Source organism: Tachyglossus aculeatus, chromosome 14, assembly GCF_015852505.1.
Source record: "Tachyglossus aculeatus isolate mTacAcu1 chromosome 14, mTacAcu1.pri, whole genome shotgun sequence".
Lineage (NCBI taxonomy): Eukaryota > Metazoa > Chordata > Mammalia > Monotremata > Tachyglossidae > Tachyglossus > Tachyglossus aculeatus.
The window spans coordinates 3,345,023-3,367,148 of record NC_052079.1 but is presented as its reverse complement, the minus strand read 5'-3'; the positions used below and the strand labels follow the sequence as shown (position 1 = coordinate 3,367,148).

The following is a 22,126-nucleotide window of genomic DNA, read 5'->3' as shown; positions in this document are numbered from 1 at the left end:
TAAAAACTAAAGAACTCCCTTCATCAGAAGGCTCTAAAGGAATTTGGTGGGAAAAATCTGTGGAATTCCAGGAAAAGCGCAGTCTCAATGATATATTTATTATCTCCCTCTCTCCCACTCCCTCCCCCACCCTCCTCTCTCTCTCTCTCTCTCTCTCTCTCTCTCATTCAAGTTCTAATAGACCAACAGATCCTGATATAAATCTCAATTAGTAGCCTAGGAGAGATCCTGGGAATTATAGACCAGTGCACTCCACTAAACTACCTGGAAAATTGGTGTAATCTCTAAATTTAGGATCAGAGAGCATCTGGATAAACAATCTATGAGGGGAAAGACAACACTGCTTCTCAAGAGGAAATCATGCCTTATCGTATGCTGGGATTTTCTCAAGGGCCATTAAAGCATCTGGATAGAAGGTTAACTGGAGACGTAGCAGATTTATTTTTACAAAAAGCTGTGGGCCCATCCCAAACACTTTTTTAGACCGTGAGCCCCCAGTAGCAGTGTATTTTTTCCCCAGCGCTTAATACAATGTTCTGCACACAGTAAGAGCTTAATAAAAACCATCACCACTTTAAAAGAAAATTAAGCAATCACAGACTTGAAGGGAATGTGGCCAGAGAGAAAACTGGCCAAAGGACAGGGAAAAAGAGAGGAGGGATAAATGGCAACATTTTGAGGGTGGAGAAATGTAGGAAGTGGAATCCCTCCAGGGACCACTACAAAGTCTGGATATGTTAACACCTTCTCCAAAGCAATCTGAAGAGGGAGTTCCTAGGGGAAATTTTCAAGTTTACAGATGACACTATGCTCTTCTGGGTGAAAAAGGGCTAAGTGCATAGAGTTGAATGCAGGGAAACTCTTATAGCAGCCCAAATGCCAACAAAATGATGGGCATCGTCAGAAGAGACAGTGAAAACCGATGGAAAGAAAGGCTTAGGACACTCACACCTGGAATTCTGCAAGCAGTTTTGGTTGCTGCATTTTAGGAGGGACATGAAGTGGGAGAAAAAAACATAGAAGGACGACCAAGATGACTGGGGAACGGAAATGTTGCCGAATGAGAATACGGTGAAAAGAGTTCGAGACCTCAATTTGGAAAGACGAAGTCTGAGAGGACATGATGGGAGTTCAAAAACCGTGAAGGACCAACCAAGAAGTGACACCAGGAGAAAGAAATCCTCACAGATATCATGAGGGGATAGATTCAGGTCGAGCCAATCAGGTGGTTTAAAAGGTGTGAAATTCCCGACCACGGAAAGTTGTGCCAGCCAAAAATATCACTGGTTCCCAGAAGGGTCAGGGTAAATTAACGGACAAGAAGTACAAGACGGGCTGCAAGCGGGAAGGCCAGGGATGTGGAGAGCAAAGTTAGGAATGTCTTAGACAGTCCAACCCAAAACATAGGATCACTGTCACCAAAGGCAACCACACGTTTCGTCCAAGCATCCTGACGTCACCGTTGGGAGACAGAATACCACCCGAATGAAGGCACCGCCTATGTTTTCAGCGGTCACTCTATCAAAAATACAGAAACAGAAAAGAACCATTAAATAAAAGGTTTTACTTTTATTTAAAATAAAATGCATTTTTACAGTTTTTAAACCGAAACATACTGGACAACGCTGGTAACCTGCCCTTCCCGCTTCCCTTTTGGGGTTGCCAAGGTTGGGGGTTACCTCACTAGCACCAATGCAGAGGGCAAGAGCCTGACAGGCTGGCTCAGGCCGTCTGACATCGTCGGATTAAGGACACTGTGGCATTTTCCGAACTGGTTGCGACAAAGTCGCACCTCACTTGGCTGAAGTACAATCTGATTGTATTGCCCCGGATTTTTCCTAAATGGGTAGCCAGCTTTCAGAAGCCTTACAAACTAATGCTGAAACACTAAATCTAGGCATCTCTCCCTTGTGAGGCTAGTTTCAAAAAAAAACAAAAAACAAAAAATGAAAAACAAAAACTGTACAGTTTTTATAAAATTTGTGTTTGTACATTAGTTACACAATACGCATACTTCATAAACCTTTACTTCATTTTTGTAAATGCAAAAGCTGCTTCTTAGGCAGACGGTGAATATGCTGGTGAATACTACGAGTGTTTGTAATACAATATGGTGTCAAAATAAAATAAAAACATGAAATAATAGAAATGATTATTAAGACATAAGACAAACAGAAATGAACAAAGTTATAACGGGCTAAAGATCACACCCTTCAAGATCTCAGACACAATGAAACTTCAGCATTCCAGGCCTCTGCAGAAGCCCTGATTTATGTAGTGTGAAAATAAAGATCAAACAGCTACCAGAGGGGAGGAGGTCTGCTAAACATGAGGTCAAATTTACACATAAAATAAAACACATGCATTAAATACGATAAATAGACTTCATATAGTTTAAGCCCTGGACAGTGTCACAATAAATGGCTTGGATTGCTTGCAGTTTCGCTAGCTTCAATCAGTCCAATTTGATTCCTGATTTTGCCTATCACCTCCGAGTTCCATGGTCTTAAGATAAGCAGAACTTGCCACATACTGTATCACGGTAGCAGATTAATGGAAGTGCCTGTTAGTGCACGTATTAACTGGTCTGGTAATGCAAAGAATTCCCATGATAAAAGGATACATTGTCAAGCTTACTTTATTAAGCAGCATATTTCAAATAACAGCCTTGGTAGTTAAATATCGCTATGGCCATGGAGTTTCCTTTTACACCGCACAACTCACACCCAACCACTGGTAAGTTTGTAGAACATCTCTTCGTCTAAACTTTCGTTTTGGTCTTTTGCGCGTGTTGACAGGAAGATGTAGCCGCCGATGAACTCGTGGACCACTTTGCAATCCACCTCGGTACAAATGAAAGACAGCCGTAGCTCGTCGGCGAACTCCACCGTCACCTGGAAAACAAGACCGACACCCCCATATTATTAGCTAAGAGGGGCGAGGAGGCGGCTATTACACAGGTGACGGTTGACGCGGGGGTGGATGGGCATCCGCTGGAGGTTCTCGAGGAGTGGGGAGGCGGGAGCTGAACCTATAACTATGTGCTGGAGCTCAGTTTTTCAGTTTTCCTTTTATCCCAAGCTAATGATTCTGCCTGGCGATGAAAGGTTAATGCTTAGTTTACTCAACTTGCCGTTGTTTATAAGTAAGCCTTTCACTTCCGCTTTGATTTTCTGAGAAGGCCAGTTGCAGGGTATTTAGGTCACTAAGTTAGAGTTTTCCCAACTAATCTCTAGTGATTCAGTGAATGAATGTCTCTCTTGCAGCCCTGGGAGAAAACCCTACTTCCTGGGTTTATTCAATAATTGCTTTAGCAGCTTATTAACCCTTGGGTACCAGAAATCTGGATCTCCCCTGAAACAAGAGGGCCAGTAGTAATAACAGCAGCAGTAGTATTTCATCAATCGTATTTATTGAGCGCTTACTGTGTGCAGAGCACTGTACTAAGCGCTTGGGAAGTACAAGTTGGCAACATATAGAGACAGTCCCTACCCAACAGTGGGCTCACAGTCTAAAAGACTTTTAGTATTTATTGAGCACTAACTGGTGCAGTGCTCTACATTTTACTGGGTCACTCGGGAAGTAGAAAATAAAGAAAGGAAGCCTTCCCTGCCCACGGGAACTCTAACGGGATAATCAAAAACAAAAACCATTCCAATCAATCGATGGTATTTACTGAGTCTTACTCTCTGCGGAGCACTGTACTAAGGCCCTGGGAGAATACAATTCCACAGAATCGGTAGATACAAAGGAGCTCACAGTCTAGAAGGGGAGACAGGCGTTAGCATAAATAATCTGGATAAGTGCGCTGTGGGGCTGAAGGTGTGGTGAATATCAAGTGCTTGAAGTATGTAGACAATGCAGAAGGGAGAGGGAGTAGGGAAAAATATAGCTTATACAGGGAAGGCCTCCTGGAGATGGGAATTTAGGAAGGCTTTGAAATTGGGGAGAGTGGTGGTCTGTCATATGGGGAGGGAGTTCCAGGCCAGGGGGAGGAGGTGGACGAATGGTCAGTGGTGAGACAGATGAGATCAAAATACAGTAAGCTGGAGTTAGAGAAACGAAGAGTATGGACTACGTCATCGTAGGAGATCAGGGAAGTCAAGTGTGAGGGGGTGAGCCGATCGAGTGCTTTAAAGCTTATGGGTAGGAGTTTCTTTTCCATGCGGGGCGGATGGGCAACCACTGGAGGTTCTTGAGGAGTTGGGAAACATGGACTAAACACTTTTCTGAAAAATGATCTGGGCGGCAGCGGGAAGGAAGGACTAGAGCAGGAGAGGCGGGAGGCAGAGAAGTCAGAGACGCAATGCATAGTCAAGGTGGGATGGGATAAGTGCCTGAAGCACTGGAGTAGCAGTTGAGATGGAGAAGAAAGGCCAAATTTTAGTGATGTTATCAAGGTACAACTGACAGGATTTGGTGATGTATTGAACATGTGGCTTGAATCAGAGCTGAGTTGAGGATATTTATTATTATGATGGCATTTGTTAAGCACTTCCTATGTACCAAGCTAAGAGCTGGGGTGGATACAAGCAAATCGCGTTGGACAGAGTCCCTGTTTCCAAGTGGGCTCACGGCCTCAATCCCCATTTTACAGACGAGGTAACTGAGGCCCAGAGAATAATAATAATAATAATGATAGCATTTATTAAGCACTTGCTATCTGCAAAGCACTGTTCTAAGCACTGGGGAGGTTACAAGGTGATCAGGTTGTCCCACGGGGGGCTCACAGTCTTAATCCCCATTTTACAGACGAGGTAACTGAGACCCAGAGAAGTTAAGTGACTCGCCCCAGGTCACACAGCAGTCAAGTGGCTGAGCCAGGATTAGACCCCATGACCTCCTGACTCCCAAGCCCGGGCTCTAGCCACTGAGCCGTGCTGCTTCTTCATGCCGCAGACGAGGGAGCCCACAGCACTGCTACTGTTTTCTGGGCTAGTTTTCTTTCCTTTTACTGTATTTATTTAGCGCTTACTATGTGTCAAGTACCCTCCTCAACGCTGGTGTAGACACAAGTTCATCAGGTCAGACCCAATCCTTTCCTCACATAAGGCGCACAGTTTACGTAGGAGGGAGAACAGGTACTGAATCCCCATTTTACAGAGGAGGGAAACTGAGGATCAGAGAAGCTAAGTGATTGACCCGAGGCTTCACATCAGGAAACTGAAAGAGCCGGGATTAATAATAATAATAATGATAATGGCATTTGTTAAGCACTTACTATGTGCAAAGCACTGTTCTAAGCACTGGGGGGATACAAGGTGATCAGGTTGTCCCTACAGTCTTCATCCCCATTTTACAGAGGCGGTAACTGAGGCTCAGAGAAGTTAAGTGACTTGCCCAAAGTCACACAGCAGACATGTGGCAGAGTCAGGATTCAAACCCATGACCTCTGACTCCCAAGCCCGTGCGCTTTCCACTGAGCCACGCTGCTTCTCTGATTATAACCCAGATAACCCATATACTCTGGATTATAACCCAGATCCTCTGATTCCCAGGCCTCTGCTCTTGCAACGAGGTTGTGCTGCTTTCCCGGGAGGGAGCGGGCAGAGGTTATCCAATTGGGGTGGCTGTGGCAGTCAAGCAAGACACCACAGCAATGGTTTCTGTGCCTCTGGGACACACATTCATGATGCCCTAACTACTGGAAAGCAGTTGAGGGGGAGGCTGGGGGTTGACGAGAAGTCAGGGACAGATCGGCGAGTGGTGGGGAGCCTGAAATAACTACACAGAGCCCATTGCCAGTGACTCAGGTGGCAAACGGAGTACAAAGCCTAGAGGCAAATTTGCTAAATTGGGTCCAAGACACAACCAGCGGCTGATGAGCCACCTCCTGTTCTTATCACTGGGGTTCCCCGATGCTTAGTGTAAATGCCCCCGTAACTTTTTCCTGACCTTTCAGACACTGGGCAGTGTTTCTTAGAACCCAACGTCCAAGGGAAAATGCACTGCCAAATAGTTTAAGGGCATCTTTACCATTTTGATTTCCCAGTTGACGTTCCACTGTTTCATGTTGCTGAACCGCCACGTTTTAATTGCATCTCCGGTACTGGCGTCCATGCGGATTAGTCTGTTGTAAGTGATGCCAATCAGTTCTTCTTTCTTACCCCCTTGGAACCTGTAGCAAGGGTCTTTGTAAGCTTAAAAGGGTCCACATCTAGTTTTTAAGTTACTGAAATTAAGTAAGCAAAACCCAAGGCTTCAGTATCATACATGTCTGACAAAACATCAATGCCTCGTGAGACTCCAATGCTTTTTCATGCCCAGGAAATAAACCCGGTGAAGACACTGTAATCTAGGTTTTTAAATCCTACTCGTATCGGTAGGATTTACCACATTACTCATTCTAAATCCTTTAAAATATAAAGATGAAGACAGAAGGCTGGTTCAGAAGTCAAGGTTTTAGTAGAAATACTGACCTTGCAATAAAATGTGTGATGCCGAATTCCGGTAAAGACTGCCAAGCTTGAATAAACCTCATCTTGGCTTCAATGAGACTCATCTGAGCTACATTCTGATGGGCCTCCAGGATTCTTGCTGTGATCTGAATATGATTAGACATTACCTTTAGACAACCCTTCTACTTTTGAGGTATGGCAAAACGTTTGTGGAGTGATTGCTTAAACTCCCTTCCCCACCCCCGCAAAAAAGTACAAATCAAGAGCATGAACAGATTGCTAAGAAAATGCAAGAGAACACATTTGGGAAGTTGTTTCACGAATTAAAGATACCATTCAAAATATTTTTGGTATTTCAATCCCCAAATTCTAGTGGACCAGGTACTGCCAGACAAAGATACGGAACGAGCAACAAGCTGCCACTCTTGAATGTTTTGCTCAAGCAGGTAAGCATGGGGCCGCTATTAGAAAGGATGATGATAACAGAAGTAGTAGGAATAGTAATATCATTATCAATGATGACACACTTTCCAAAAAATGCCCTCAGCCTCAAAAATGAGTTTCTGAAATCAAATCTTCTAGTCAAGAAGGCTCTTTGATAGCAGTTTGCCAGCACCTAAAAAAAACTCTACTGCATGTTGAAGGAATCATTAAGAAAAATGAGGGAATCTGAGTCTTTTTAAAAAGGCCACATATACCCTAATGCTTTCCTCCTTTGGGGGAATTTCAAGGAAGCACTTTAATGAATGGAGGGGATGAGGGTTTTTTTTGTTTTGCTTTTTTTTGAACACAGGGAACTTACCAAGTCTCTTATATAGCCTGGCTGTAGATGACAATGCGAGGAAAGAAATAAGGAGCAGAAAGACAAAAAAAAATGGCAAATCAGAAAAATGGCAACAAAGCAAAGAAAAAGTTGCAGTATTCTGCAAACAGAAATTTCAGCCAAAAAATCACATGCACAACTCCTTAGGAAGAAACAAAGCAAAGTGAATGCAAGCATGGAAATGAAAACAAGGAAGCATAGCTCAACTTTAATTTTAGAATCATCCACTGGCGGAACACTTCCGATCGCTTCAAAATGGTAACACTGACTAAAGCACTGCAATCCTAAGGGTGGGCAGCTTTGAAGGAGGGGGAGATGCACGGTGAAAACCCACAATTTCTTTTATTTCGAAGCTGTAACTGGTTAGAGTTGAATTCCTCAGTGTCAGGAGAACAATATTACCATTCACCAAAATAGATTTTCATGTTATACCTCCGAACAATGGAGATACTATCCATGCACAAACTCTTTGGAGAAAAAGACAAAAAGAGCCTAAAATGATGCAGCAGACCACAATGTCTCAAAATAAAGTCACCCGGACTAAACCAAAGTTCCAGTTACCATCTGCTTTTTGCATCCTTTTTCCTGGAGGAAAAAAAGAAAAGACAAACCACACAAGCCTCTAGAAACTGCAGTCCTACTGAAGTGCTCCACTCAAATTCAACTGAAAGTTTCTCGGGCGTAAAAGGCAAAATGGAAGTTTTAAAAAACTGGATTCTGAATATATTAGCTGAAAAACACCAAGGCGTGTTTGCCTTTGTAAAAATGTTTCCAACACTATGGAATCTTAGGCAGATTTGAAAGGCTGAGAATTGCTTCTGGAACCATTAATCAGTTATCGTTTGTTATGCCTGATGGTTCGAAAGTATTAATTACTGTGGTATCTGTTGAGTGCTTACTATTTATCTGCCAAACACCATGCTTAGCGCTGCAGTAGATATAATCCAATCAGTTCGGACATGGTCTCCGTCCCATTTGGGACTCACAGTCTAGAGGGGAGGGAGAAGAGATACTGAATCCCCATTTCGCGGATGAGGAAACTGAAGTCCGGAGAGGTCGGACGACTTCCCCAGGGTCACACAGTGGTGGTGGAGCTGGGACTGGAATCAAGGTCTCTCTATTTCCATTCCTGACCGTTTTCCAATCAATCAATCACATTTATTGAGCACTTACTGTGTGCAGAGCACTGTACTAAGCGCTTGGGAAGTACAAGTTGGCAACATATAGAGACAGTCCCTACCCAACAGTGGGCTCACAGTCTAACTGAGGGCTCACTAGGACACACTGCTTCTCTCAAATAACTGCACTAGGTCCATGGGGAACATTCAGGAAAAGTGAAAGATGAGACCGCTGTCCTCTGGGATTTAGGAAAGGACACCATCAAATCTCGGAGCAGAGGAGCATCCAGCCTGCAGCCATCCAGGGAAGGAGCTGCTAGGATGGACATACTATCACAGACGGCTGGATGAGAATGAGGTGGGTGGCAGGGCAGGGAGAGGTCAATTGCCTTAGTCCTGCCCCTCTGCGGTTTGGGGCGGACAAATTAACAGGAAATCCCTGGCCTGGAGGTACGAGAGTTTGAGACGAGCGAGCAGGAACTCGGCTATTCTGGCTGCCTTTAGCACACTGTTCTTTGTGGACTCTGGGACACTCCACAGCCTGAAAGGAGAGTTTTGCAAGCCCCCTGAGTGGCAGGGACTGGGACCAATTCCTTCCACTGTATTCCCCCCCAGTACCCAATACAGCGCTCCGCTGTTGTGAGCCCCCAAGGGACAGGGACAGTGTCTGATTCCCTCTCGTGTACTCTCTCCCACTGCCCAGTACAGTGCCCTGTAGACGGTAATAAACGTTTTTTACTTCTGCCACAATGGGATCGTCCTTGATCTGTCTTTTCTCTTCCGCCCTCGACTGAGGGCCTTTCTGGTCTGCCCGGCCCTAAGACTCTGACAGAGAGATAACAACCTTCACGGAAGAGAGGAAACGAATTCAATTACCGCCCCAGATAAATCATTCCCATGTTTACCCATCCTAGCTGGCATCCCACAGCTGGTTTTTAGAATCATCACAATGCTAATGAGAGGGGAGTGCGATCATTTTTAACATCATCTGAGAATTATCTATATCCTCTGATGACCGTTTACATTTTTTTTAGGTTTGACACACTTTCAGAAACTTCTTTATGCAGTTCTTTTCAGGAATTATACTAAATTTAGAACAACTGCATTTTCCTCTTTAACTTTCAATCTACATTCCATAAATTTCCCTAGGGCAGCATTTCCTCCATTCCTTCCTACTCCCACATCACATGACCCTGTGGGATAAACAACCTCAAGTGTAGCTTATACAACCTCGGAGGCTTCGAGATGAAAGCTAACTTACAAAATTGGACATTCATCAGTTTGTCATTCACTGTGGGCAAGAAACATGCCTAGCAACTCTGTTACCTTATACTCTCCCAAACGCTTAGTACAGAGCTCTGCACACAGTAAGAACTCAATAAATACCATTGAGTGGAGAGATCTGTTTAATAAGCAACTACAGTTCAGGTTCCATCATTTCTCCTTGCATTTCAGCTGGCCTATTAATTTTGTGTTGGAGCTACTATGTCTTTAACAAATGAAGCTTTCCCCCTTTAAGAGTTTTCTTTAAACGACACGCTTCCCCTTTATTCATTCATCCATTCAACTGTACTCATTGAGCACTTACTGTGTGCAGAGCACTGTACTAAGTGCTTGGGAAGTACAAGTTATAATGGCAGTGAGCAGGGAATGCTGGAAGTGCAAGGAATACTGATTGCTATTCCAAATTTTCTCTCAAACAATCTCTTCTACTGTGTCAATGCAAAGGAATAACCTCTGCCCCTAATCTGCAAACCTTCTAATTATACGAGATTCTGAGAAGGGAATTTTAATTCCCCAGAGAGATATAAGCGGTGTCCTGTAATTTTAAAAAAAGATTACATTTTGGCCACTCCGGGATCGTCCTGGAATCTGACACCACGTGGCTTTGGAGTCAAGCTTTCAATATTAGAACTCACAAACTGAAACATTTTACCACATTAAGGTATTTGTATTCCACAAGTACTCAGATCAACTTGTCCAAAGTTATTCCGAACCGGATCTAACTTGTTCTCTGACAACAGCCACCACCATCAACACTTTCGCTGTTGCTTTTCCTCAAAGATCAATTCTATTTCAACTGAACCAAAGGAAAAGGTGTTGTTGTTTCAAGTTCTGATCACTTACTCTTGAAGAAAAGACTTGTGAGTAAAAGACTAAAGTGGAAGGAAGAGTTTGAATTAAATCTACACATCATCGTCCAGGCAGGATTTGGCAAGAAAAACAGAACGGGCCTTGGCCGAGAGACCGGATGACAACAGATACCTGCTTATTCTTGTATTTTTTTAGGTAGCGAGGAGACACCAGGCATTCGGGGTTGATATCCGTTGTGACCTGCTCGGTTATTATCTGAGGGTCTGGGTTCAAATGCTGCATCTTCAGGAAGGAGAGAATGTTCTGAACTTCCAGATTGTATGAGCTGTCGGCCATGGTCTTGCCCTTGGAGGCCAATCGGCAGGCTGCCATCCAATGGGCGTACTGCTTCTCCTACAATTTCAAGCAGGAAACTTCATCAGGGGCAGGCAGGAAAAAGTTGTCCAGCCGATTTGACGCGGAAGCCTCTGGGCAGTGGCATAAATTAAAAAAAAAAAAAAAACCAAGGAGGAGCAAATGCTTTTACTTAATTGGCAAACTCACATTGTCGCAACGAAGCCAGATTTCATTCATCCCCTCCGCCACCGGAATTAGGAGTTTAATATTAAATTTCTGGCCAGATATGTTTACGTCAGGAGTAACCTCGCATCCTGTAACGGGAAAGCAAATGATTACATTGGGCGTACTTCTTTTTTCTTCCCAAGCCTCAGGGAGATATTGGCAAATGCTATGCAACAGATTAATTCCAGAAATTGGGGAGATAGATGTATATTCAAGACATGCTTTCTTTATATGAAACGGGTAAATCGCTCAGAGAAACTACTTGGTAAAAACAAGTTGGATGCCAATGCCACTGCTGATCTTTGTCTGGTTTAAAGGAGTGTGGAAGAGTACAGAATTAAGACTGACTAAATAACACAAGTTGTAGATTTGATAAAGTCACGTTAAATAAAGTCAACATCTGATGTGAAAGTGATTCTCATTTTTGACACTGGAGAAAAATCCTTCCAAGTATATAATAATTGCGGTTTTTGTTATGCACTTACCGTGCGCCAAGCACTGTACTAAGTACTGGGTTAGTTACAAGATCATCAGGTCCCACGTGGGGCTCACAGTAAGTAGGAGGGAGAAGAGGTATTGAATCCCCAGTTTGCAGATGAGGGAACTGAGGCCCAGAGAAGTTAAGTAACTTGCCCAAGGTCAGACAGAAGACAAGTGGCAGGGCCAGGATTAGAACCTAGGTCCCCTGACTCTCGGGCCTGTGCTCTTTCTACTAAGCGACGACATCCATTTTACATCAATCGATCCAATAGTATTTATTGAGCATCTACTGTGCGCAGAGCATCGCATTAAGCACTTGGAAGAGGATGATAGAGTTGGCAGACATGATCCCTGTCCACAAGGAGCGTTCTGTTTACAGGGGGGATACAGGCATTAAAGTAAAATTACAGAGAAGGGAAATGGAGAAAGGGAGATACAGAGGAGTCCAACCCAAGAGCTACTCTTGGCAGGGGTATCATTATCTCGGCAAACTTGGAGTTCAACACTCCCAAAACTGTCACAGCAACCGCAGAAGGGCATGAATGTTGTTCAGACTGAGAGAATGCATGACTTCAGAGTCAACACATTACATGGAGCCTTGTGACCCTTGAAAGATATTCTGGAAGACAAGGAAAGTGACGTTACTTGAGAAAAATCTCAAGGATACCTAGAAAATGCAAAACACACAAATGGAATGGCCCTACATGTCAGCCCAGGAGAGGATCCAAATAAACGCCTCTGACATCACGGAAAGAAAAGGGAGAGGCAGGTGAGCGGATTGGACTGTGACCCTGAACGCCTACAACAGGGCTAGCTACACTGCAGCTCTTCTTCGCTTTGTGATGAGCGTGACGATGTACGCTTTGCTACTTTGCTGGCGGGAGCTGTGCAGTGCCTGGACTCGAGATTCCCCCTGGACTCGAGATTCCCCTTGCTCAGAGTCCCCCGCTTCCATGTCTCCCAGTTCTGTGTGGTGCCTGGACTCGAGATTCACCCTGGACTCGAGATTCCCCTTGCTCAGAGCCCCCCGCTTCCATGTCTCCCAGTTCTTGGCCGGGTAACGCTTTGGGTTTGCTACCCTTCGGTCTGGGAGGTTTAGATGCCCTGGGTCTTAATCCTAATGGACCCAGAAGTTCAACGCTTCCAAGGTGAGAGAGACGGGTTCCGACAGCAATCAGGGAACGGGGGTACTCCCGGGCCCTTCACGCACCTCTCATGTTCATTTGGTGAGCTGGGGTCCCACTGGATTCCTCCTTACTTTTGTAGCACGAAATAGATGTGTCTTTGAAGGTACACCAGTACTGCTTGTAACCTTTGAGGGTCAGCTTCTTTGGCCTGTTAAATACATTTGAGGGGATTACACAAAAAAAAAGCCTCTTCTTGCTGGCTGGTGAATATAAGTTTTGGGAACGGGGTAAGGAGTGTGGGATGCTGGCGGATGCATTTATCCAACCGGCCTTGCGGTAATAACTGCAGCTCAGGAAAGCCCCTGAAAGTCAGTTTCCAGGAAAAGGAGGTAGTTTTTTTTCTTTAAGAAAACCTTAAGACTACTGCTACTAATAAAAATGATGACAGTGGTATTTGTTAAGATCTTAATATGTATCAGAAGCAGCATGGCTCAGTGGAAAGAGCCCGGGCTTTGGAGTCAGAGGTCATGGGTTCGAATCCCGGCTCCACCACATGTCTGCTGAGTGACCTTGGGCAAGTCACTTCACTTCTCTGAGCCTCAGTTACCTCATCTGTAAAACGGGGACTAAGACTGTGAGCCCCACGTGGGACAACCTGATCACCTTGTATCCCCCCCAGCGCTTAGAACAGTGCTTTGCACATAGTAAGCGCTTAACAAATGCCAACATTATTATTATTATTATTATTATCAAGCACTGAAATAAGCTCTGTGATAGATACACGATAATTAGGTTGGACACAGTCCCTGTCCCACATGGAGCTGCTCACAGTCTACGCAGGCGGGAGAACGGGTAATGAATCCCCGTTTTACAGATGAGGAAATTAAAGCAGAGAAGTTAAGTAACTTGCCCAAGGTCATCCAGGAGGCAAACTGCAGACCCAGGTCTTTTGACTCCCGGGCTCATGCTCTTTCCACTAGGCCACACTGCTTCTCCTCAAAGTTACATGGGCCAGATTCAATTGGTCAATCATATTTATTGAGCACTTACTGTGTGCAGAGCACTCCTTGTAGGCAGGGAGCGTGTCCTCCAACTCTGCCGTATGGTACTCTCCCCAGTGCTTAGTAGTGCTCTGCACACAGTAAGTGCTCAACATACACCACTGATTGACCACTGAATTAATCCAGAGGGTTTTTTTTTTACTGTAAAGAGATCAATCAATCAATCAATCGTATTTATTGAGCGCTTACTGTGTGCAGAGCACTGTACTAAGCGCTTGGGAAGTACAAGTTGGCAACATAGAGAGACAGTCCCTACCCAACAGTGGGCTCACAGTCTAAAAGGGGGAGACAGAGAACAAAACCAAACATACTAACAAAATAAAATAAATAGAATAGATATGTACAAGTAAAATAAATAGAGTAACAAATATGTACAAACATATATACATATATACAGGTGCTGTGGGGAAGAGAAGGAGGTAAGATGAGGGGGATGGAGAGGGGGACGAGGGGGAGAGGAAAGAAGGGGCTCAGTCTGGGAAGGCCTCCTGGAGGAAGTGAGCTCTCAGTAGGGCCTTGAAGGAAAAAATATGGAACGCTTCACGAATTTGCGTGTCATGCCCCTGAAGCATTTAAGCATTCCAAGAAATGACTTCTGCTTCAAATTTATCCATGGAAGATGAAATATAATATCTTCGAAGGTTTAAAAAAGAAAAGCCATACGCCTTGTCTTATTAGAGGCAAGGAGAAGCAGCGTGGCATAGTGGAAAGAGCCCGGGCTTGGGAGTCAGAGGTCATGGGTTCTAATCCTGGCTCTGCCACTTATCGGCTGTGTGACTTTGGGCAAGTCACTTAACTTCTCTGTGCCTCAGTTACCTCAACTGTAAAATGGGGATAAAGATTGTGAGCCCAACGTGGGACAACCTGATCACCCTGCATCCCCCCTGTGCTTAGAACAGTGCTTTGCACATAGTAAGCACTTAATACCATCATGCTTCAGCTCTCTCAAGTGGGAGGAAACTGCACCACCAGAAGCTCAAATATGACAAGGGAAGGCTTTGGTAAGTTAATTCTCTAAGTCACCTACAGCCTGGATCTTGAACCAGAATTTTCAGGTCTAGGATATGTGCTCCAGGCAGAGAACGACTGGGAGATGAAATGGGACAATGGAACGACAGAGACGGTAGAGACGGCGCGGGTGGATAGACTGTGAGCCCACTGTTGGGTAGGGACTGTCTCTATACGTTGCCAATTTGTACTTCCCAAGCACTTAGTACAGTGCTCTGCACATAGTAAGCACTCAATAAATACGATTGATGATGATGATGATGTATTCCTAGATCCGAGGTAGCCAAAATCCGAGGAGCCATGGACCGAATCCACAGTGGCTCCTCCTGATCTCTGAGCCATCCTGTGGGTGTTAGGAAGAAATTCTGGGCACATCACAACCCTGAGAAAAGCCTGGAGTATTTCAGTATTTAACACACCCATAATGCACAAGAAAAAAAAAAAAAGGAGTACCAGGAAATAGCCTAAAAATCGAAACAACAGCTTTCTGCATCAAAATTTTAACAGAGTGAAGATGATTAAATAATGGTGCTTTTCCCATTAATTATTCATTATTGCTTGTTGCCTGTATCTTTTACTTACTTGAAAACTTTTATGTAGTCAGCAAGTTCAGGAATGGAAGTGATGTCACCCTAAAAGAAAGAATTGTTTCATGGAGATTAACACTTGGTTCAGTTCCTTTGAATGTTCACAGTAGAACTGAAGTTAGGAAGCCAGGATAAAATAGGATAGATAATTCTATAACAACACCCTTCTTGTACTTTATTCTGCTATAAGCTAAATTGGTTTGGGAAAAGGAAACATATGCTGAAAATCTGTAAAAGATGATTTCTACAATCCACAAAGAATTGAAAAACCAGTGGTAATATAATATTTACTTTTAAACATTACTGAATGTTTGAAGTTGCGTAACACTTATGGCTCCACAAGGCTGGCTCGCGTCGAAGGACAACAGCTGTGCTTAGACCTAAAGGACAGGCTCAGCAGTGTTCCAGATTCCCCAATCGAAAATCTAAAACCCATCTCTTTCTTTCAATTATCCCCTTTCTTTTGGTACATTTTAAGTGTGACCATTCCTAAATTGAAGGCAGCAAGCATACAACTGTTTATGATTAAGTTTTCCTCTCTGGAAACAGGACCAATATAAGGAATGTTAGGTTCTACAAAGAAGGCGTGGCACAACGCAGAAGAGGGAGTAGATGTTCTAATGTTTCAAAATACAGAAGGAAATTTAGGACTCTTGAAAAACGAATCCAATTGAAAAATCGCAGTACCTGACACTAAAAGTTCAGTTCTCTTCTTCAGCGGGTTTGACATCAAAGAAGACTCTCTTCTTCAGGTCATCCATGAAGACAGTATTTCTGACTATTGTTCAAAAGTTCATTTTGCTGCTAGTAATGCTTTCCCTGCTCCTGACCCAATAGGAAAAGGGAAGCTCTGGGAATCAGGACAGCGGGGTTCCAGTCCCAACATGGCAGAAAGTGAAATGCCTGCTGGATTTTGCCATCAGTGGGGATGTTTTTTGACCGAAGAACCACCTAAGGTGATCCACAAGGTGGATAGGCCCAGCAGGAATCCTAAAAAATCACTGGCTAGCGGGACTACAAAGGCAACGGTCAGGCGGGTCAAGGTGCCACAAAAACACATAGCATTGGTACTTAATAATAATAATAACGGCATTTGTTAAGCGCTTACTACGTGCAAAGCACTGTTCTAAGCCCTGGGGGGGATACAAGGTGATCACGTTGTCCCACATGGGGCTCACAACCTTAATTCCCATTTTACAGATGAGGTAACTAAGGCTCAGAGAAGTTAAGTGACTTGCCCAAGCTCACACAGCAGACATGTGGGGGGGCTGGGATTAGAACCCACGACCTCTGACTCGCAAGACCGTGCTCTTTCCACTGAGCCACGCTGCTTCTCCTTGGCCACTTCTCTGGAAATGTGTCTTGCCCATAAACTACTTTTAAAAAATAGCTTAGCCCTGTACTAAATTAAACTCCTGCCTACTCTTTCAGTGCACTCTACGCCCCCGTGGAAACGCAACTAGCAAAGATGAGATGCAACGGCGAGGGAAACTGCACAAACAACTAACACTATAATTATTTCCTTTATAGTCTCTCAGTCCTGACATCTCAGGGCTGAGGCTCAGTAGCCATTTTTTGACAGCAGGCTACGTTATCATTATCGTCTATTTTCTTGAGCACAAAGAGTAATGTCATTCGGCCAGAAAGCCTAGTGGGGCTCTATTTGACAACTGCCTGGTCTATCATTGTACAACCGAGTAAAAATAGTACATCCTACCAGAATGGTTGATGTTTTACCCCCTTCCAGAGTAATCTCCAAGTCGGAAAGGGCCGCATCGACTTCGTCAACTTCTTTGTCGCTGTTGTTCAAATGATTTTCTGATGACATGATGGATAATTTATTGATGTGATACTAAAAGAACAATAACAAAAAAATCACGTTGAAATTTTCAAATCCCACTGCTGTATTTTTATACAATTCTTTTCTTCCCCCAAATATCTAAATCACAAGATGGGGGGAAAACTGCAACAAAATACAGGATTCGCCATTACTACTCCAAAGCAGATCTATGCAAATAGATTTGATCCCTGTGCCTTATAAATACCCAGTCCACAGATGTTTCTGGTGCAATTTACAAAAGATATCATAAATGTCTCTTATTCAGCCTTTCTAAAGGATGCTTTTAGAACCTTGTCACATGACTACCCAGGCCTCTTGGAGAGCCACAACAAGCCTTTACTTCTGCTCCTTTTCCATGTGCAGTTTAGAATGGCTTCAACAGAAAAATATTCGTTCCACCCCCTACTACGCAAAAGGACAATCTCCGCATTCGAGGGTATCAACTCTGGGGAGGTTTAGGGTTGAGGGGGGTACTGGGCGATCTAGGCAAGGTTGTAAGTCATCACCTTTCAGGGGTTGGGACTGTGGAAGTTGAAGGCATTATCTTGAAAGTTACACTCTGCAGGACCTACCCCAAATGACCCTTCACGGGTAGGTAGAAAAGTAGACATGACATATAGTCTGAAGTGCAATAGTTAGAACTCCAAGCAACTTCCAGTCCAGCAGAACTATGACCACCCCCCAAGACCCATTTTCAAAATAATAATTTAGCTGATGTCTGGAATGGGGACAATGGTGCAACTGGGAATGTTGACCAATACCTTGATAATGTGAACTACCCCAAACTCTTGCTTTTAGATCAATTTAGATCTCTGCCAGAATCTGTGTAATACTGGAAAAGCTACCAACTTTTCCTAAACTTCTCTTTTAGTGATCATAAGAATAGTAATTGTGGTATTTGTTAAGCGCTTACTATGTGCCAGGCACCACAGTTAAGTGCTGGGGTAGATACAAATTTGCCAGGTTAGACACCGTCCTGTCCCTTACGGGGCTCACCGCATTGCCTAGTGACAAGAGCACGAGCTTGGGCATCAGAGGACGTAGTTTCTAATACCGGCTATGCCAGTTGTCTGCTGTGTGACCCTGGACAAGTCAGTTAACTTCTCTGTGCCTCAGTTACCTCATCTGTGAAATGGGGATTACGACTGTGAGCTCCACGTGGGACAATCCGATTACCTTGTATCTATGCCAGCACTTGGCACATATTAAGTGCTTAACAAATACCACAATAATACCTTAGAAATAATTCCCATTTTAAAGATGAGGTAACTAAAGCACAGAGAAGTTGTGACTTGCCCAAGGTCACACAGCAGAAAAGTGGTGGAGCTGGGATTAGAACCCACGTCCTTCTGACTCCTAGGCCTGTGCTCTATCCAATAGGCCACGCTGATGCTATTGATGAAGAACCATTGCTACTCAACAGTTTTAATTTGAGTCAAGGTGAGGAGATGGGTCAATCTGTTCCAGGAATATTAATAGGCACTGACATCCACGGACAATGCCCAGGCTGTAAAAATTGATCGAATCTCTAGTTGAGTGTAGTTAGAATCTACAGGTTTCTTTGGAGCGCATCCAGGGTCATTTGTAAATCTTCAACCACAGCAAGAAAGGCTCTTTGATATTTGATTATGAAAGCTTGATAGCTATTTGTTTTCATAATGATTAAGGCATAAACCGGCTCGTGGTTCTATGCATTTAACTACTTTGAGGGGATCCAATGACAACTGTTGGTTTTAAAAACATGAGGCAGGAAGCTTATCTAAGGGATAGATGTGACATGTTGTGGAATCCGTGTACACGAAATAGATCTTGGCACCCATAGCTGACGTGGCTCAGTAGATCTATAGAATTCTGACTGCAAATTGTCTCTCAAGATGACGAAAAAAAGGTACATTTCTTGCTGGAGAGAAAAATCCCATAAAGTAGGCTAGTCACTTCTTGTCCCTTTTCAAGGTTTAACAATCACTATTTTCTTGAGGGAAATGGTCCTGGGAAGGTCCTCATAGAATGGATCTGATCCATTCTCATCAACTCTGCAAGACGGGAAACATTCCTTCTCTGTGAAGCTGCTCAGGATTCCCTCTGATTCATCAGTTCAGGTATCTGATGAAGGAAACCCTTCAGAGCCTGCTACTTTGATGAGATCCATCTGAACTGCAAGAGAAAAAGTTTGTGATGTGGCCACCAAAGCAGGGAATCCATTCCTCCTAATAGCTGATGAGGGTAGTAGTTTTTTGTGTTTTTTTTTAAAGACTTCATCTTTCCTGGGAAAACTGCCTTTAAATAATCCCAGCAGCCTCCAGAAAAGACGGAAAGCCGGTTCTCATTAAAGACACAACTCTGGGTGATTAATCAAAATTTCTTTGTGATAAGCCTTAACACAATGGTCAAAATGGTTTTGCATTTCTTTGACTTCCGTTCCATTTTCTTTGAAGGGGGTGGAATGGCTAGTAGAAGCTTTCTGAAGAACAGTTTGGTAAAAAGAATACTTTTCCTCCTTCCCAGAGAGACACCATAGCTTTGCTAGAATAGGGAGACAAAGGGAAGAGGAACAGGAATCATGCACGTGCCAGGAACTACAATGACAACAGCACAGCTCCATAAGCAGGAATGGGTAGAAGTGAGCACACAGCTCAGGACTGGGCCTGCACTGGAGAGAATTGAAATGTCGGTCACTATTAAAGGAACAGAACTGAAACAGAACAAAGAACCAGGATATCCCTGAGGCAAGAGAACAAAAAAAGTTCCCCTTCAGAAGTCAGGATAAGGCAGGATACCCCTGCAGGAAAATACCTTAGTAGGGGGAGGTGTGACAATCCCTTAAGAAAGAGAAAGAGTGCATATTAGTTGACTAGGGTGTTAGGGAGTAGTCCCTTCTTTCTTCTGAGGAAAATAGTTTGAAAGTGCCAAGGAGAAGCAAGTGAACGAGGCTCACAACCTGGGAGTGCTGGGAAAGAATCAATGCTATTTACTGTGCTAAATGCTTGGGAGATTATGATATGTATTATGATATACACCTGTATATATGTATATATGTTTGTACATATTTATTACTCTATTTATTTTTTAGACTGTGAGCCCACTGTTGGGTAGGGACTGTCTCTATGTGTTGCCAATTTGTACTTCCCAAGCGCTTAGTACAGTGCTCTGCACATAGTAAGCGCTCAACAAATACGATTTATTTATTTATTTATTTATTTCACTTGTACATATCTATTCTATTTATTTTATTTTGTTAGTATGTTTGGTTTTGTTCTCTGTCTCCCCCTTTTAGACGGTGAGCCCACTGCTGGGTAGGGACTGTCTCTATATGTTGCCAATTTGTACTTCCCAAGCACTTAGTACAGTGCTCTGCACACAGTAAGCGCTCAATAAATACGATTGATGATGATGATGATATGACAAGGCAAGGAGGCAGGACTACAATTCCTCTTCTTTTGCTGTTGATAAAGATGGGGGATGCCAAGGTAGGAGTCCCCGCCTCCTGCGGTGCCTGGGATCCTTTCCCATACCTACAGCGGTATTAAGCGGGCAGCTGGGCTGAGTAAGGAAGAATGCCAGGTCAGCCAGGGGCCAGTTTATTTGCCTGTTACAGCCTGCACAGAGACAGACAAAGAAGTGGCTGTGTTCCTTGCTTCTACAGGAGGAAGGAAAAAACAACAACAACAACTGAGCTTCCACTTGACAGGAAAAACATACCGCGAGGTCCCACCTTAAAGAGAGGAAAGAGGATGACCATCCCAAGTTGATGGAATGATAAGCTCTAAGAGCCCGGGTGTTTTCCACTTGGACATCTGCCCCAACAAAGTGGGGAGATCACGTGGGGAGCGTGTTGGTGCCTGGGGCTCCGCTCTTCAGAGCTGAGGTGCGCCGCTTTTTACTTTTTATTAAATGGAAGTGGAGGGGAGGAAGAATTACAAGTTCCTATCTGTAGATCAACCTTGAAAGGCAAGATGTTAGCAGGAGACATTCCTTAAGTGGGATGAACTTAAGTATCGGCTTCCTGAACCTTCTGGCAGGACAGCTTTTGAATTTATGGCTATATCTCCTCCTCCGATCCGGGGGGAGATACTAAAATGATCCTTTAGGCCTGGCCCTTTACCTATCCTGGGAGCAATCAATCAATCAATCAATCGCATTTATTGAGCGCTTACTGTGTGCAGAGCACTGGACTAAGCGCTTGGGAAGTCCAAGTTGGCAACATATAGAGACAGTCCCTACCCAACAGTGGGCTCACAGTCTAAAACGGGGAGACAGAGAACAAAACCAAACATACTAACAAAATAAAATAAATAGAATAGATATGTACAAGTAAAATAAATAAATAGAGTAATAAATATGTACAAACATATATACAGGTGCTGTGGGGAAGGGAAGGAGGTAAGATGAGGGGGATGGAGAGGGGAACGAGGGGGAGAGGAAGGAAGGGGCTCAGTCTGGGAAGGCCTCCTGGAGGAGGTGAGCTCTCAGTAGGGCCTTGAAGTGGTATCTGCTAAGCGCTTACTATGTGCCAGGCACAAGTAGCGTAGCTCAGTGGAAAGAGCAAGGCAGTCAGTCAAATGATGTTCGGCTGCTGATGGTTCTCACCCCAGTTCATTCAATCGTATTTATTGAGCGCTGTGTGCAGAGCACTGTACTAAGCGCTTAAGTACAGTACTAAGCACTGTACTAACCCCAGTTGCACTTGAAGGCCTTTGTCTCAGTTGGTCCACGCCTCCCCTGGTGTCTCGCAACCACTAACGGACGACTTTGCAGGGCCCAGACCAGAAGGAGTTACTGCCTAAACCAGATTGAGTCTGAGTTATACCCAAGGAGATAGGAGAGACTCTGGTTCCTCTTCTATAGTAAGAAACAAAATGTCTTAGGATCTGGGTTCTAATCCCGGCTCCACTGTTTGTCTGCTGTGACCTGGGGCAAGTCACTTCAATCAATCAATTGCATTTATTGAGTGCTTACTGTGTGCAGAGCACTGTACTAAGCGCTTGGGAAGTACAAGTTGGCAACATATAGAGACAGTCCCTACCCAACA

General features: G+C 44.0%; 1 protein-coding gene across 6 annotated transcripts in view; it reads right to left on the bottom strand.

Moving 5' to 3' along the window:
- Positions 1-1,549: 1,549 nt before the first annotated feature.
- FERMT2 (fermitin family member 2) overlaps positions 1,550-22,126 on the bottom strand; it is a 93,406-nt gene continuing 72,829 nt past the window's right edge. For 2 of the 6 annotated variants that reach the window (XM_038756194.1, XM_038756196.1), the window contains 10 exons: positions 16,975-17,109; positions 15,253-15,302; positions 12,685-12,809; positions 10,977-11,083; positions 10,605-10,826; positions 7,783-7,806; positions 7,201-7,221; positions 6,420-6,544; positions 5,977-6,118; positions 1,550-2,894 (listed from right to left, as the gene is read on the bottom strand). In XM_038756194.1, the coding sequence (XP_038612122.1) occupies positions 2,721-2,894; positions 5,977-6,118; positions 6,420-6,544; positions 7,201-7,221; positions 7,783-7,806; positions 10,605-10,826; positions 10,977-11,083; positions 12,685-12,809; positions 15,253-15,302; positions 16,975-17,109 (1,125 nt within the window). In that variant the 3' untranslated portion in view covers positions 1,550-2,720. The remainder of the gene's footprint in view (positions 2,895-5,976; positions 6,119-6,419; positions 6,545-7,200; positions 7,222-7,782; positions 7,807-10,604; positions 10,827-10,976; positions 11,084-12,684; positions 12,810-15,252; positions 15,303-16,974; positions 17,110-22,126) is intronic. The other 4 variants (XM_038756195.1, XM_038756198.1, XM_038756197.1 and 1 more) reach the window with 2 other exon arrangements.